Source organism: Loxodonta africana, chromosome 16 (assembly GCF_030014295.1).
Source record: "Loxodonta africana isolate mLoxAfr1 chromosome 16, mLoxAfr1.hap2, whole genome shotgun sequence".
NCBI classification, from domain to species: Eukaryota; Metazoa; Chordata; class Mammalia; order Proboscidea; family Elephantidae; genus Loxodonta; species Loxodonta africana.
The window spans coordinates 57779283-57793840 of record NC_087357.1 but is presented as its reverse complement, the minus strand read 5'-3'; the positions used below and the strand labels follow the sequence as shown (position 1 = coordinate 57793840).

General features: G+C 37.0%; 1 protein-coding gene across 1 annotated transcript in view; it reads left to right on the top strand.

Moving 5' to 3' along the window:
* Nucleotides 1–14558, top strand: part of ANK3 (ankyrin 3) — a 713581-nt gene that overhangs the window by 581786 nt on the left and 117237 nt on the right. The window contains exons 20-23 of the mRNA XM_064269618.1: nucleotides 4151–4249; nucleotides 4338–4436; nucleotides 4930–5025; nucleotides 9270–9345. Of these exons, the coding sequence (XP_064125688.1) occupies nucleotides 4151–4249; nucleotides 4338–4436; nucleotides 4930–5025; nucleotides 9270–9345 (370 nt within the window). The remainder of the gene's footprint in view (nucleotides 1–4150; nucleotides 4250–4337; nucleotides 4437–4929; nucleotides 5026–9269; nucleotides 9346–14558) is intronic.

The following is a 14558-nucleotide window of genomic DNA, read 5'->3' as shown; positions in this document are numbered from 1 at the left end:
GCAACAACATATATATTTTTAACTACAATTAACAAACTCAGGTAGAAGTTGAAATTGTGCGTAGGTGTGATCAATGAAAGGAGCTCTGGTGGCATGGTGGTTAAAGCATTTGGCTGCTAACCGAAAGGTCAACGATTCGAATCCACCAACCGCTCTGTAGTAGAAAGATACGGCAGTTTGCTTCTGTAAAGATTACAGCATTGGAAACCCTGTGGGGCACTTCTTCTGTGTCCTATAGGGTCGCCATGAGTCGAAATCAACTCAGCGTCGATAGGTTTTGTTTCTGTTTTTTTTTTTTTTTTTTTGTAGGGAGGTAATCAATGAGGAAGACTTTGCAGAGTTCAAGGAAGGTCAAGGACTGACTCCTAGAGAGCCACAGATCTTAAGAGATTGGGGAGAATATGGAGTTTCCTATCCCTCTCTCATAAGCTATATTGCATGGGGGAGGAGGGGCACCTAATTGCTGCTTAATATATTACTGTGATCAGGTACCATGGATATAAAAAGATCAGCCAGAATTTTCTACCTGAGCCTATTTGCTCTTCCTACATAAATGTAACCTTTCAGTTAGGCAGGTGTGACACAGGCATCTCCCAGGATCTTTTCCAGCTGACTTCTTTCAGTCTTTCATTTACCAAATGCTTAAAATATTTATTGAGCACATATGATATGCCAGGCCCTGTTTTAGGCCCTGGACAAGGATAGCTAAAACTTACTATGTGCCAGCCATTGTTTAAGCATTTGTTGGCATATTTTAGTCCTTACAACAACATCATGAGGTTGGGACTGTTTATTAAGTTTCATTTGACAACATATGAACCAAAGCCCAAACAGTTAAATCTCTTTCCTGAAGTTAAAGAGAGAGTAAGTGGCAGAACTGCTTCTAAACCCCAATAGTCTGCCTCCGCAGTCTGTGCTCCTCCTAGCCACTAAGCTTATTCCCTCTCGTTTTCTCTTCAATGGGAAGAGCAGCCTGATCAGTGAACCAGTATTATTGACATCTATCACTTTATAATCGACAGATAGAAAAGTGAAAGAAAGTTCCTAAAGACTCTGGGGTATATTTTACAGTCTTGAGCCTTACTCAGTGTTGCCGTAAGGAAGAAGGGACTAACTTCAGCTCCTAATGGTGTTGTAAGTGGAGCAGCAATGGAAAAAGAGGGAAGTCTGCCCAATTATCTGGGCTGTTTTTAGTTATTCAAGATAGAATAGTTGGTCTTTCCAAAATTTATTGCTGCTGTCTCTCTATCAGGAGCAAGGGAGAATGAAGAAAACTAAAGACACAAGGGAAACATTAGTCCAGAGGACTAATGGACCACATCTACTACGGCCTCCACCAGACTGAGTCCAGTACAATGAGATGGTGCCGGGCTACCACCACTGACTGCTCTGACAGGGATCACAATAGAAGGTCCTGGACAGAGCAGGAGGAAAATGTAGAACAAAATTCTAACTCACAAAACAAGACCAGACTTACTGGCCTGACAGAGACCAAAGAAACCCCAAGATTGTGGCCCCCAGACACCCTTTTAGCTCAGTACTGAAGTCGTTCCTGAGTATCACCCTTCAGCCAAAGATTAGACAGGCCCATAAAACAAAATGAGACTAAAGGGGCATATCAGCCTAGGGGCAAGGACTAGAAGGCAGGAGGGGACTGGAGAGCTGGTAATAGGGAACCCAGGGTTGAGAAGGGAGAGTGTTGACATGTCGTGGGGTTGTTAACCAATGTCATAAAACAATGTGCATACTAACTGTTTAATGAGAAGCTAGTTCTGTAAACCATCTAAAGTACAATAAAAAAAAATAGACAAAATTTATTGCTGGTAGTTGGAAAGAATTTCTCAAAACACATGATGTTGTGCATATTTTTGCAAGATACCACTTATTAGGAATGTTGTGACCTTCAATGAGTGGGAGATACCCAATTTGGTCTCTCTGAATTCAAGTTGGATCTTCTGGGCCCTTAACAAATAATTAAAAAAAAAAAAATTTAGTGTTTGAGGAAGAGCAAAAAGACCAGCTCTTAAAGAATAAAGTGAACAGGGCAGGGGATAGTCAGAAATGAGCTCAGAGATTTAAGGGTGGGAGGGTAGCTGTGGGGGAGGCCAGGTTATGTAGGTCCCAGTAGTCTATTATAATAACTCAGGGTTTTCTTAGAAGTGAGATGGGAGGTTGTAAGAATGAATAGAAACTGTACTTTAAAATAAAGTATTCCGTTTCTAAAGAAATCTAATATATTTAGCACAACAGCCATTGGAAACTATTGTATTATCACTTAGACGTGCATACTAAAAATCTGAAGAGTCAGTATTTAGATTTCAAAAATCCTTTTTTTTTTTTTTTTAATTTGGGGACAATGGTCTTTACACTGAACTTGGGAATAACGTTACTTCAGTTGAGCTAATTGTACTGGGAACTGATTGGAGAAAACTTATTTTCATTAGCCCCCTACTAAGCAGCATTCTAATTACTAATGCAGTATGCTGAATTTTGTGGTGCCAAGAAAGAAGAACATTGCAAAATAGGCAAGTGAATTCTGGTCACCAAAAAATATATATATATATATATATATATATATATATATATATATATATGTGTGTGTGTATGTATATGTGTATGTATATGTGTATGTATATGTGTATGTATATATATATATAGGGATGAAATGGCTTTATGGGTTGTAAGTCAATCTCCTATTGACAGTTTTATCAGTGGTCATCAAGTTGATGCCAACTCCATGTGTGTGAGAGTAGAACTGTACTCCATAGGGTTTCCAATGGCTGATTTTTCTGAAGTAGGTTGCCAGACCTTTCTTCCAAAATGCTTCTGGTAGATTTGAACCTTGAACCTTTTGGTTTACAGCTGAGCATGTTAATGGTTTGCACCACCCAGGGACTGCCAGTCTCATATACATGTGATTATTATGAGCTTATCAGTGGGAGTCTGCTCACTGGGAGTACACTGGCAGTTTGGTTTGTAGAACAATTTGACCAGAGCCAGCTCTCTAGGGAAGTGCATCCCTGGTGAGATGTCTTCACCCTTCACAACCAATTGTAGTCTGGGACATCCTCTTTTCAAATTCAAATGTATCCGTTTGCTGGGGTGACCATAAAGACACGTTAGTGCTATCACACATGAGATACAGAGCTCGGAAAATGTGAACCCTCCCCCGACGCCATTTTGAGAAATACTGTAAAAAAAAAAAAAAAATCAATGTTCGGTCTTACAGTGATCCAGTGCTGCCACTGTCGTTATAAACAGAGATTAAACACTAGCCCTGAAACACGCGGTGGTGTCTGTTACAACATGGCCACCTAGAAAAGGATCCAGAATATCCTTACTTTTAAAAAAACTTGATAAAAAATATATATACGTGTGTGTATTTATTTTGATAGAGAACTTACAGCCCCTCAGAGGTCAGTGGATATTAAACAAGAAACAATCCATTCCTTCATCTAAATTGGTGGTTATCAAACTGCGCGACTCTAGGTAGACAGGGAGAGAGACATTAAAAACCAAAAAACCAAACTCATTGCCATCAAATTGGTTCCGACTCATCGTAACCCTAGCTAGAGCATATGTATCTAGCTCAGGTTCGTACTTCTCAGACAACCCTAACTCACACCAGTCTCGTTGTCTTTGGCATTTTTATGCCTCTTCTTGTCTCTCTCTTACATTCTAATTATCATCTACTGCCTTGTATTAGTATTTAGCCACTTTGTATTTTTTGTTTGGGTTTTAGGCTTTTAGAGGGTAAAATGTTCAATGAATTCTAGTCCGAATCTGTCCATAGAACACTCTTCTGACTGTCTGCAGGAAGCCACTCAATCAGTCCATCTAGTCTGTCAGTTGTCCATCTTTTCTTCTTGTCTTGAAAACTTGTTATGAGAATAAAATAAACTGATATATGAAGAGCACTTTAGGCATTTAAACAACTATTTACATGTGAAATAGTATTGTTATTTATACTAAAACTAGCTCTCAGAATTATCAAATGTGATTTTTTTTTTTTAAATGTAAGGGCCAAAAAAACTACTTTTGCTAGCTCAAACAAAAGGTTAACAATTTTGCTTCTATTCAGGGTAGCTGTTACTATAAGTATGCACTTAGGATGTTTCTTTTTAAAATATATATACATATATAATTACAGATGGGATACACACCACTGCATGTGGGCTGCCACTATGGAAACATCAAGATCGTTAATTTCCTGCTCCAGCATTCTGCAAAAGTTAATGCCAAAACAAAGGTAATCCCCTCTGCCCTTAGTTTTCAACAAAATCATTGATCTTGTACCAAAAGCAGCCAGAGTCATTTCTGCCATCTTCCTTCTGCAGAATGGGTACACGCCATTACATCAAGCCGCTCAACAGGGACACACACATATAATCAACGTGTTGCTTCAGAACAATGCCTCCCCCAATGAACTCACTGTGGTAAGAGCTAAGGGCCAGGTCAACAGACAAGGGAGGAGATGGTCCTGGGCTTTGTTTACATTTTTCATTGTACACCTCTGTTGCTTTTATACTTGCACTAATAGTCCTAAGCAAAGCCTGTAGTAGAATGAGGAAAAAAGGACAATAACCCTATTGTTGTGAGAGATGTGATTAGTTTTTCACACTATAAAAACTGCTAATTGCATTGCCAGCTGATAGGAAGTACAGGCACAAGAAGAAATATGCGTGTGTTTCATTCATTGCTTACTTAGAACATTTTAAAAGTCCCTTGGATTCTGTGTATGAATAGAAGCAGGTTAAACAGGTTTTATGCAAAGCACGTCTGTAGTGAAATAGTTTCTGTGTATGACAATGAGATGGGTCTGATGAGATACTCCCTTAGGTTTTGTATAGGCGAAACACCTGGACGTATATAGGCGTTAAAACATGTAGAAGACTTGTTAATTATCTGTCCACGTTTTCTCCTTCCCAGAATGGAAACACTGCCCTGGCCATTGCACAACGCCTTGGCTACATCTCAGTGGTCGACACCCTGAAGGTAGTGACTGAAGAGACCGTGATGACAACTGTAAGTAATGGAAGCAGAACCTTGTTACCCTGAAAGTCAGTTCTCAGACTATAGTTTTTCCTGGGTTTCTCTGAAATGAACCCTTCCTTCTCCCCTTTCAGAGATTAAACTCCATGTTTTGAAATGCTGTCACCTCACGGTGGGAAGTCAGGATAGAAACACTGTCATTTATAATTATAAAAATTAAAAACACTAAAAATACCTTTTTAAAAGTTGCATCCGTAGCTATAGAGTCTTTAGTTTCATATAAAGCTAATGTATTTGTTTTCTTGTTAAAAAATTTTCGTGGAATGATGGAGAAGGTGGAAAGTTTTTTACATCCTTGGTAATGTAAAATGTTGACAACTCTTAAATTGGTTTACTAAGATATTTTAACTTGCAGATGTTGCACAGACATCTCACTATTGTTAAAAAAAAAAAAATTACACTGTAAAAAAAATAAAACATTACAGATGGGATCAAAGTTGGTTTTGACCACCACTCTCACTTCTCTGGTGGCCATCTACTGGAAGTTTTCACAGAACAAACAGTACAGTGTTTTGTTAAAATTTAAGTAAATCTTTCCCAGGAGGCCCTTTTGCATCAGATACAGTTTTACAAGCTGTAGCTTCCAAGACAAGTCATTTCTTTTATCCATCTGGACCCTTTGAACTGTGTCATAGTCTGGTTAACTCTGGAATCAAGAGCAGATATTGCACCATATCGGAGATTCATGGGCCCCGGTTGACTATGTGCAATGTAAACTTAGGACTCTGGAACATTTGGAAATTATCAACTCCACCTCTTTCTCTCTTCCACTGCTATCCAGCATAAACGAAGTCATAGTTATTGTCTTCAGATCACTTTCTATACACAGAGCTTTATGGCCAAAACATGAGTTGAGTGACTGTACCTATCTGCAGGTTGAGTTATTTGACTTAAGTCCAGGCTTCAGAAACTAAAAAGTAAGCCTGCTAATGGCAAGAGAGAGATTTTGTAATTTGCAAAAGAAAAGAAAATGGTGGCTTTAACGGGCTAGAGTAATGGTTCTCAACTGGGGCTGATTTTGCCCTTCAGGGGACATGTGGCAACGTCTGGAGACATTTTTGACCATCACAACTAGTGAGGTACTCTGAGCAGCTAAGTGAGTAGAGGCCAGGGATGCTGCTCAACATCCTAGAATACACTGAGTAGCCCCCCGCGACCCTGACCATGTTAAAGAATTATCATGGCCAAAAGATCTGCGGTTGAAAAGCCCTAGAAAAAGGCTACACAGATGAAGATGTGGAGAAAGAAAATTTACCAAATGATGCTGCAAAAGATGCTCTCAGACCTTCCCTCTGAGATCCAAAAAAAGCAAGTGCCACTAATCTTGTTAAAAGTCACTTTGTACAAAAACGTTGGTCCAATGGAGTTAAAAAAAAAAAAACTATACTCATGCCCTTATTTATGACTCTACATGCTATAATATCAGTACTCATTAATTAGTTATTCTTGCAAGCAGTATCCTTAAGCATCTACAGCAAAGGTTAGAAGTTCTCACATTGAGCGTTTTTTTTGCACTTTCTAGATAGCAAGATTGCTTTGCCAAGTTTTATTTCAGGGAAGACCCTCTTACCCAACCGTAGAACTGTGGGCCAGAAAAAGCAAGGGTACATCTGTTACTTAACTTCCATAATTGGGAACCTTATTGTCTGTGAAGGGTACATTGGTTATATAAAGGTCCCTAGTTTCTAGGGCAGACTTCTAACTTCATGATACAGTTTGTCTAAGAGATAAATTTCTACATAAATTTCAGATACCTCTGACTATTTCATTTTCTTAAAATCTATTATTAAGTGCTCAAGAAAACAATTGAAACAATCTTTCTTAACCTTAATTTTATAGACATTGCATAGAGCACTCTGTATGGTGTGGACAGGGCTGTGGAGGACAAGGTATTAATAATAGCCAAGGGGCACAATGCTGTTAAAGATTCAGAAACACTGCAATAAATTCATAAAACTTCTGTTTCAATGGGGAAAGAGACTTAAAGCATTAAAAACTTTTACAGTAGTTCAGAGTACAAACTTATTAGACTGAATGCAAATGACTTTCTCACCCATGAGGAAATTTCAAAATGTTTCTTTAATATTCAAAAAATCTTGAGAGAAAGTAAAATTACAGACAAAGGAAGTAAAGTTGCAGCATCAGGAAACCTACTGAAACAGAGAGAAGGGTGTCAAGACTCTGGTTCCTATTGAAAGACATAATGTATATGGGAGTTGTGCCATTTTACACCCAATATCATCAGCTGGCTGGGTTGGTGACTTTCCAGCATAGGCTGCAAGAGAAAGGAGACACAATTCTCACTGCTGATGGGAAAAGTCCAGTTTACCTAACGAAGCAAATGAGGCGCCCAGGAAATGAAGTACTTATGTTGATTAAAAAGAGTCTCTCAAAGTCCCTGAGACTTAATCAGCATTGTGGTATTGGAGAATGTATCTCAAGCTCAGACACCACCTTGTCAGCCCTGTTTTGGCAGTTACATATAACGTAGCTTAGAGAAGGACTGACGTAATTCAGGGTGTAGCCTATGACCCAAAGCTAGGTTAATATAGCACAGCCTCCACCGGTGGCAGAATTTTTGCCCCAGAATCCATTTTCATTGTAAGAAGACCAGTTTTTCAAAAACCTTAAAAGAATGCACTTCCCATATGGGTACAATGTATGGTGTGGCAATTCTGAGAAAGATGCTTTAGTAAATGAGATTAGAGTTTTGGTAGCATAGGAAACTGAATGGGTAGAAGTTGATATCCAAAAGATATGAATTAAGCTATTTCAATTGCATTATTTAAAATCCTCAACTCCCTAGAAGCAGTGAGCACACCTAGCACCCAGATATTGGTTTCTAATACCATTCTTTAATAAAAGGAACCAGGATCCACCTTGGAGAAATGTCTAAATCTAGGACTGGGGCAAGAAATACATAAGATGAGCCTGGAGCATCTCATTCTGTCAGAAAGTAATGAAGTACTTCCCCCTGCCAAAAATAAATAAGCACACGCGTACACACACAAAATGATGGGGATGTGTCAAAAGGATGCAGCAGCTAACCCAAAGAGCTCACAATGGCCAAAGCTAGAAAATTTTGAGCAAAAATATTAATGTAATTGTATAGGAGTGTAGCACAGAATGTAAAATAAGTATCCATGAATTCATACTGATATAACAAAATGACTTAATAAACAAATGGAGGAGAAGAGAAAAATCTCTTAGGCAAAAGAATTCCAGATAATTTATGGTAATTCTTTGCCCTTGAGGTGGAACGTAAGTCCCCACTCCTTAAGTGTGGGCTGTGCATAGTGACTTCCTTCCAAAGTAAACAGTTTATAAAGGGAGGAGCTAAGAGTAACTTTACAATGGAAAAATCTCACCAGTAGTCCCTCAGCCAGGTAGGTAATCAAGATCAACATCAACAGTGATGTGTCACGTTGATAGTACATACCCTTGATATGAAGTGGTGATAATAGCACTTTACCTCTGTGGTCTTCCTCCCCAAAACATATAACCCCAGTCTAACCATGAGAACATCAGACAAATCCCAACTGAGAGAACCTGTCGCATCACAAAATACCTGACCAATAGTCCTCAAAACTGATAAAGTCATCAAAAGAAAGGGAAGTCTGAGAAATTGTCACAGCCAAGAGGAGCCATAGGAGCAATGTAATGCAATATCCTAGATGGGATCCTGGGACAGAAAAAGGACATTATGTAAAAGCTAAAGAAATATGACTAAATTATGGGCCTTAGTTAATTATGTATAAATATTGGTTTGCTAATTGTGACATTATATCATATAAATGTGAAATGTGAATAATAGGGAAATGGGGTGTGGGAAATAGGAGAACTCTCTATACTATCTTCAAAATATTTCTGTAAATCTAAAACTGCTCCAAAATAAAAAAGCTTATTTTAAATACCCAATGGCAGTATGGACATGCTAGAAAAATCACCAAATAATCCTTTATTTCAACACTATAATTCAAGAAGGAGTCTATGAATCACATTTATCAAGTATTGTTGCTGAGAAACAAAGAATTTGTAACTTTTCATGGTTTAATGCCACTAAGGGACAACATTTTGATGTCATTTTATATGTGAGAGCTTTAAGATAACGAACACTTAAGTCCCACATAAAACCGTTCGATTTATTTAGAAAGAAATAAAGAGTCTTATAAAAAAGTGAGGTTTGCTCACACTAAATTGACTGCTTTTTTTGTTAGCAGACCATCACAGAGAAACACAAAATGAATGTTCCAGAAACAATGAATGAAGTTCTTGATATGTCTGACGATGAAGGTATGAAAACATCCCTTGAGTTCGTAATAATTGTGAGTGACCATGCGTTTGTTGTTTCCTGAAGAAAGCTCATTGCAAAAATGTATTTAGAAGTATTGAAATGTTTGTTGTAGTAGCAGGAGTATGCACTTTTTATACATTTACACTGTTCACTTAAATCATGCAGTTCATAAAGCCAACGCCCCTGAAATGCTCAGTGATGGCGAATATATCTCAGATGTTGAAGAAGGTATTTGTGAACTTTTATTGTGATGAAACTTAACTACCAACTTTATCTTTTATTTCTGGCCTTTAAAATGTAACACTTCCTTGAATTACTAACTTTTCGTATTATTTTGAGATAATTTATGTATAATTTAAAAAATGTATATTTGGTATTACTGGTTGTCTTCTTTTCGTCTCTTGAAATCCTCTCTCCTTGAATCCATTTTCCAATGTGAAAATACAAAAGTGTCACTAATTATCTGGATTCTTTTCTTTCTGTTTCTGTCAGGCAGAAAGTTGATTTTTTATTGTTGAAATCTGAAAACCTAGAAAGAGAAAACTAATTTTTTTGCCTTTGTTTTTAAGCAACAGAAATGTATTCTGTCTCAGTTCTGGATAACTAATGTTTTAGGTTTGTTTTTTTTTTTCCCAAAATAAGAGAAGGTGACTTTACAGGTAAGGGATTAAATGACTCTTCTAGGTTTTACTCTAAGCTTTTGTAGTAAAAGCAACTTTTGCTCTTAAACTAATAATGAAAACTCAGCCTGAACAAAGCTGCTTTCAAAATTTAAATGTTCAATAATGATTTAATGAAGGAAACCAAAATTATAAATGTAGTTATACTTCATGTGTTTAAAAGAACATATATTAATGTTTACTTGCCAAGGTCATGGTATATAGATATATTAATGAATTATAATATTTTAAAAGTCCATTGGAAAACGGTGAAAAAATATTATAATGGCAAAATTTGGAGTTTTACTGAAATACTGAAATATTTAATATGAGAGAATATGTTTTCTTTTTGCATCATTTGACTCTCCCAAACTACATTGTATCTGATTGCTACCTCCACTTGCCATCTCTCATATGGTATATTTTCTTGGATCAGTCTTGAAGTTGCTGGTCTTTGTCTGCCTTTAGATAATCTTCCCTATTTTAATGTTGGTTTTTTCTTTGATCTGCCTACATTTCATCAGAAGCCTAAAGTATTTAAAAAGCCTACCTGATCCAAAGCCACTTTAACCTTGTCAGTATCCAGTGGTTGCCCGCTCTAAGTGCACGGTGGCCAGGAACTGCATACCCAGAAGAGCTAATACTTTGGTGGTCACTTACGGATCTGGGAAGACCTTTCTTATTGTTTATAGATGTTGTTTTGATAACTGTTAAAGGCTTTTACTCATTTTTCTTTCCTTTTCTGTAAAACATCAGCTATATACTTACCTCTGTTCTATCCCTAAATGGATAATATTTTTTATCATCTTTAGAATTTTTATGGTAGTAAGTCTTATCGTCATATTATATTTCAGTGCCTTCTCATGCAACATTCTCAGAGTAATTTCCTGTGTGCAGAAGATAAATTAAAAATGATGCTCTCATGTAGACGTTTACACACACAAAATGTGATATCAAAAATTATGCTTCCCACACGAAACATGATATTAAGAAGTATGTTTCCCAAATGAAATTGTCTGAAGTATAATATGACAATCCTAGACCTAAAAATCTACTGGTCCTTTAACAAAATAGCCCCAAAGAGTCACATAGATGAGAGGCCAAGTTTGAATGGACATATAACAACCTTATATATATGAATAGCTAATGAAATAATTTCAAAAAAAAAAAGGGGGAAAAATTTGAACTTCTTAATTTGAATATAATTAATACAGCTGTTTGATTACAAATGATAATCATCTCCTTTAGATTTATCTGAACTTGATAATTTGAAATTTAAAAAAATTTTTTTTAATTCTTGGCTTATCAATTTTTCCTTAAACTTTTTAGCTCTTTATCGGTGTAGCATGGGCTACTGGAGTCCAGTGGCTTTTAATTTCCTCGCGTAGAATGATTTAATGTTGAAAGGGATTACTTAAGGTTGCTCAGTCTGAACAACCATCCAGTGCTAATACACCTCTATGGAATCCTCTGCCCAGGAGCTCCTTTGCCCAAATGCTTCAACTGATGGAAATTCCCTAATCCCCAAGCTGACTATTCCATTTTGGAGGACTCTGACTTCGAAAATTCTTCATTTTATTGCACCTTCTCTAGCTTTAACTCATTGATTTAGACTCTGATGCACTCTGTTTCTTCTATGTAACAATCCTTCAGATTTTGAGAACACATTTCACACTTGTTCCCCTGACCATCCTAGCCACTCTCTTATGCACATTTAGGCATCTCAAATTGAAGTGGCCAGAACTGACCACAGTATTCTAGATTTAGTTCAACTGAAGTAGAGAATAACAGTGCTATTGTTTTGTCCGTGGTAGGTATTAAAAATCTATCACTGAAAACTAAGATTATTTTTGAGGCTATTATATACATTTAATTTGACTCATATTAATATTGTTGTCAGCTAATATTCCTTAAATTTGCTTATATGAGCTCTAATAAGCCATGTTTGCCTTATCATGTACTTGTGTCTTTCTTTGCCATATAAACTAGCATTTCTATATTACTTCAAATCCTCAAACAAATTGTTTCAGAATTTTAATTCTGAAAGAACCCCTACAACTTTAATGACAGTTTTTACTTCTGACTCATTTGCCTGATAGTCTTGCCAAAGTGTTGATTGTCACTTTAGTTGGATTTGGTGCTAGACCTTGTCAGCACAAGGGATACAGGGGCATGATCATTGTGGAAGCCAGAGTACTGCCCATTCCAGTGAGTCTTGTGGGGTTGTGGCAAATGTTTATTTCCACAAAGCCAAAAGCATGCTGTGAAATATTGATAAGAACTAGGAGGAGGTCATCACACTGGTCTCCCAAGATATCAGCAGCTTTTAAAAACAAGTAAAACAATAAGCAGTATACATGTCCAGCTTTTCTCAAGAAAGAAAAGAAGAATGGGTTTGTAATATGGGGGGCTAGAGTCTTAATCCTGAATTTTAAAAATAGAATAAATATTAAGGGAACACATCAAGAGCAGATTATCTTCTCCTTCTTGTTTTACCTTTTCTTTTTGTTCTTCCTACTTCTGCTCTCTTTCATCTATTATGAGAAATGAGTATAGGTGAAAGAATGTTTCCATTGATTTTTCAGGAAAAAATTAAGGGAAACAAGTCAAGAGAGTGTTATAAATTAATAAATTAATTATCTAGGGAACAACAGAGCCAAGATAGAGAGTGGAACAAAGAAAGCAAAGAGTTAGAAGGAGATAAAGCAGCCTTGTCTAAGGCAGGTTTCATAGGGTCGCTATGAGTCAGAATTGACTTAACGTCAGTGGGATGTTTGGGGATTATGCAGGTGGGGGCTAAGCTGAGCTGCTCAGAGGACCAGAACTAACTTTAAAACATCTTAGTGTTCCCCACTATATTCTGTCCCAGAACATGGACAGATTTGATTCTAGAGCCAGTTAGATTTCTACATTTTGAAATTCAGCTTTTAGACCCAAAGGGAGAAGAAGGGGGGAGAGGGAGGGAGGTAGGAAGGAAGGGAGGAAAGAAAACTGAGATTAAGGTTCATATTCTCTCCTGGCTTGGGATTTCACAGTTGGCTTTAGTTCAATTCTGATCTTAAATCGTAAATTCCTATGAAATGTATTTTTTATAAATTGAAGAAAAGGTATAAAACATTATTTAGCTTGCAGAATTCTAGATGGTTGGATTATGGTAACCGATTTAAAGAGCTCTAGATGAAACATAAAGAGAATGAAATCAAGCCATGAAAAGAACCAACAGGTCAGCTGTGGGAAGGATGGTTCTACTGAACAGGTAGTTGAGACTAAGCCTCGTTGGGAAGAATTCTCTCATTCTGAGCTTCTTGCCTATGTGATAGGGCTGCACAGTCTTATTCAGGATCAAATTCAGACACTAGGTAGAAATAATTATCAAGTAAGTAACAGTCTAAGGTAAAGCAATGAAAGGTGAATAGCTATTCGAGTGACATATGAGGATTAAGGAGAATCACACTCAGCTCGCCTTTATGCCAGATTCAGTGCCCAGTGGAAACCACAGCAAATTAAAATCCACAGATATCCCAGAACTGAAAGGGGCTGCTCCGAATCACGTAGCTCATCCCCTCCGTACACAGATGAGGAAGCAGAGCCTGAATAAGTCATGAATGACGTGCCCAGCTGGGTTAGTGGCAGAGCTGGACTAGAAGACAGATCTCATACTCTGTGGTTTTGTATCATCTCTTACATTGCTACTCTAACTTAATCTGTTTTCTTATGTACAGAACCCAAGAATGTATATATTTTTTAAGCTTCCCCAAAAAAGTGTGTTTAGGAAAAAGACAAATCATACTCTTAGAAATTACCACAAAGTAATAATAATTATTTTTCAAAGACCTCGATGAGACTGCTATGAATTAAACTTCCTTCTGACCATCTTGGCAAAACAAATATGTAAACCCAGATGGAAATTCAAGTAAAAACAAATATAAATGTAACTTAGAATAGATTTTAAGAACTCAAAAGTGGTTTTAATGGGCATGTGGTAGTATTCTTAGGAGAGAATAAATAACAAAATCTAAGTGAAGAATTTGGGCACAATCTGAAACTCAAAAAAAGTTAGAAGGAATTAGCTTAGGGAAACTTGAAGCTGGATATCAAGAAAACTACCAGGAAAATACTCTATCAGAGCCTCTTCCTTCCAAGTGCCTAGGACCATCCTGCTATCCAAATAACCCAGGAAATATATAAATAAATTGGACAATGGTGTTATTAGCTCAATAGATCTGGAAAGAGGCCTTGGAGACTAGCTTGTCCTTTGGTTGTCCAAGGGGGTAGTGGTGTTTGTCATTTCAGTTCTTAGTTGCAGCAGAAAATTATTTTTCACTTGAAATTTCTGCCATTTTACAGATACTTCTAAAATAACTACCATCTAGCCTTTTGCCTGATATTTCTCTGCTTACAGTTGGCCTTTCAGATAAACTATGGACGTTGCATGATTACATTGCATTACACTGAATTACATTGCATTCAAAGCAATTTTCAATGATAAATTCTTGATGATAACTTTGAAATACTAGAAGCAGAGACTAAATTGTTATCTCTTGGTTATCTAC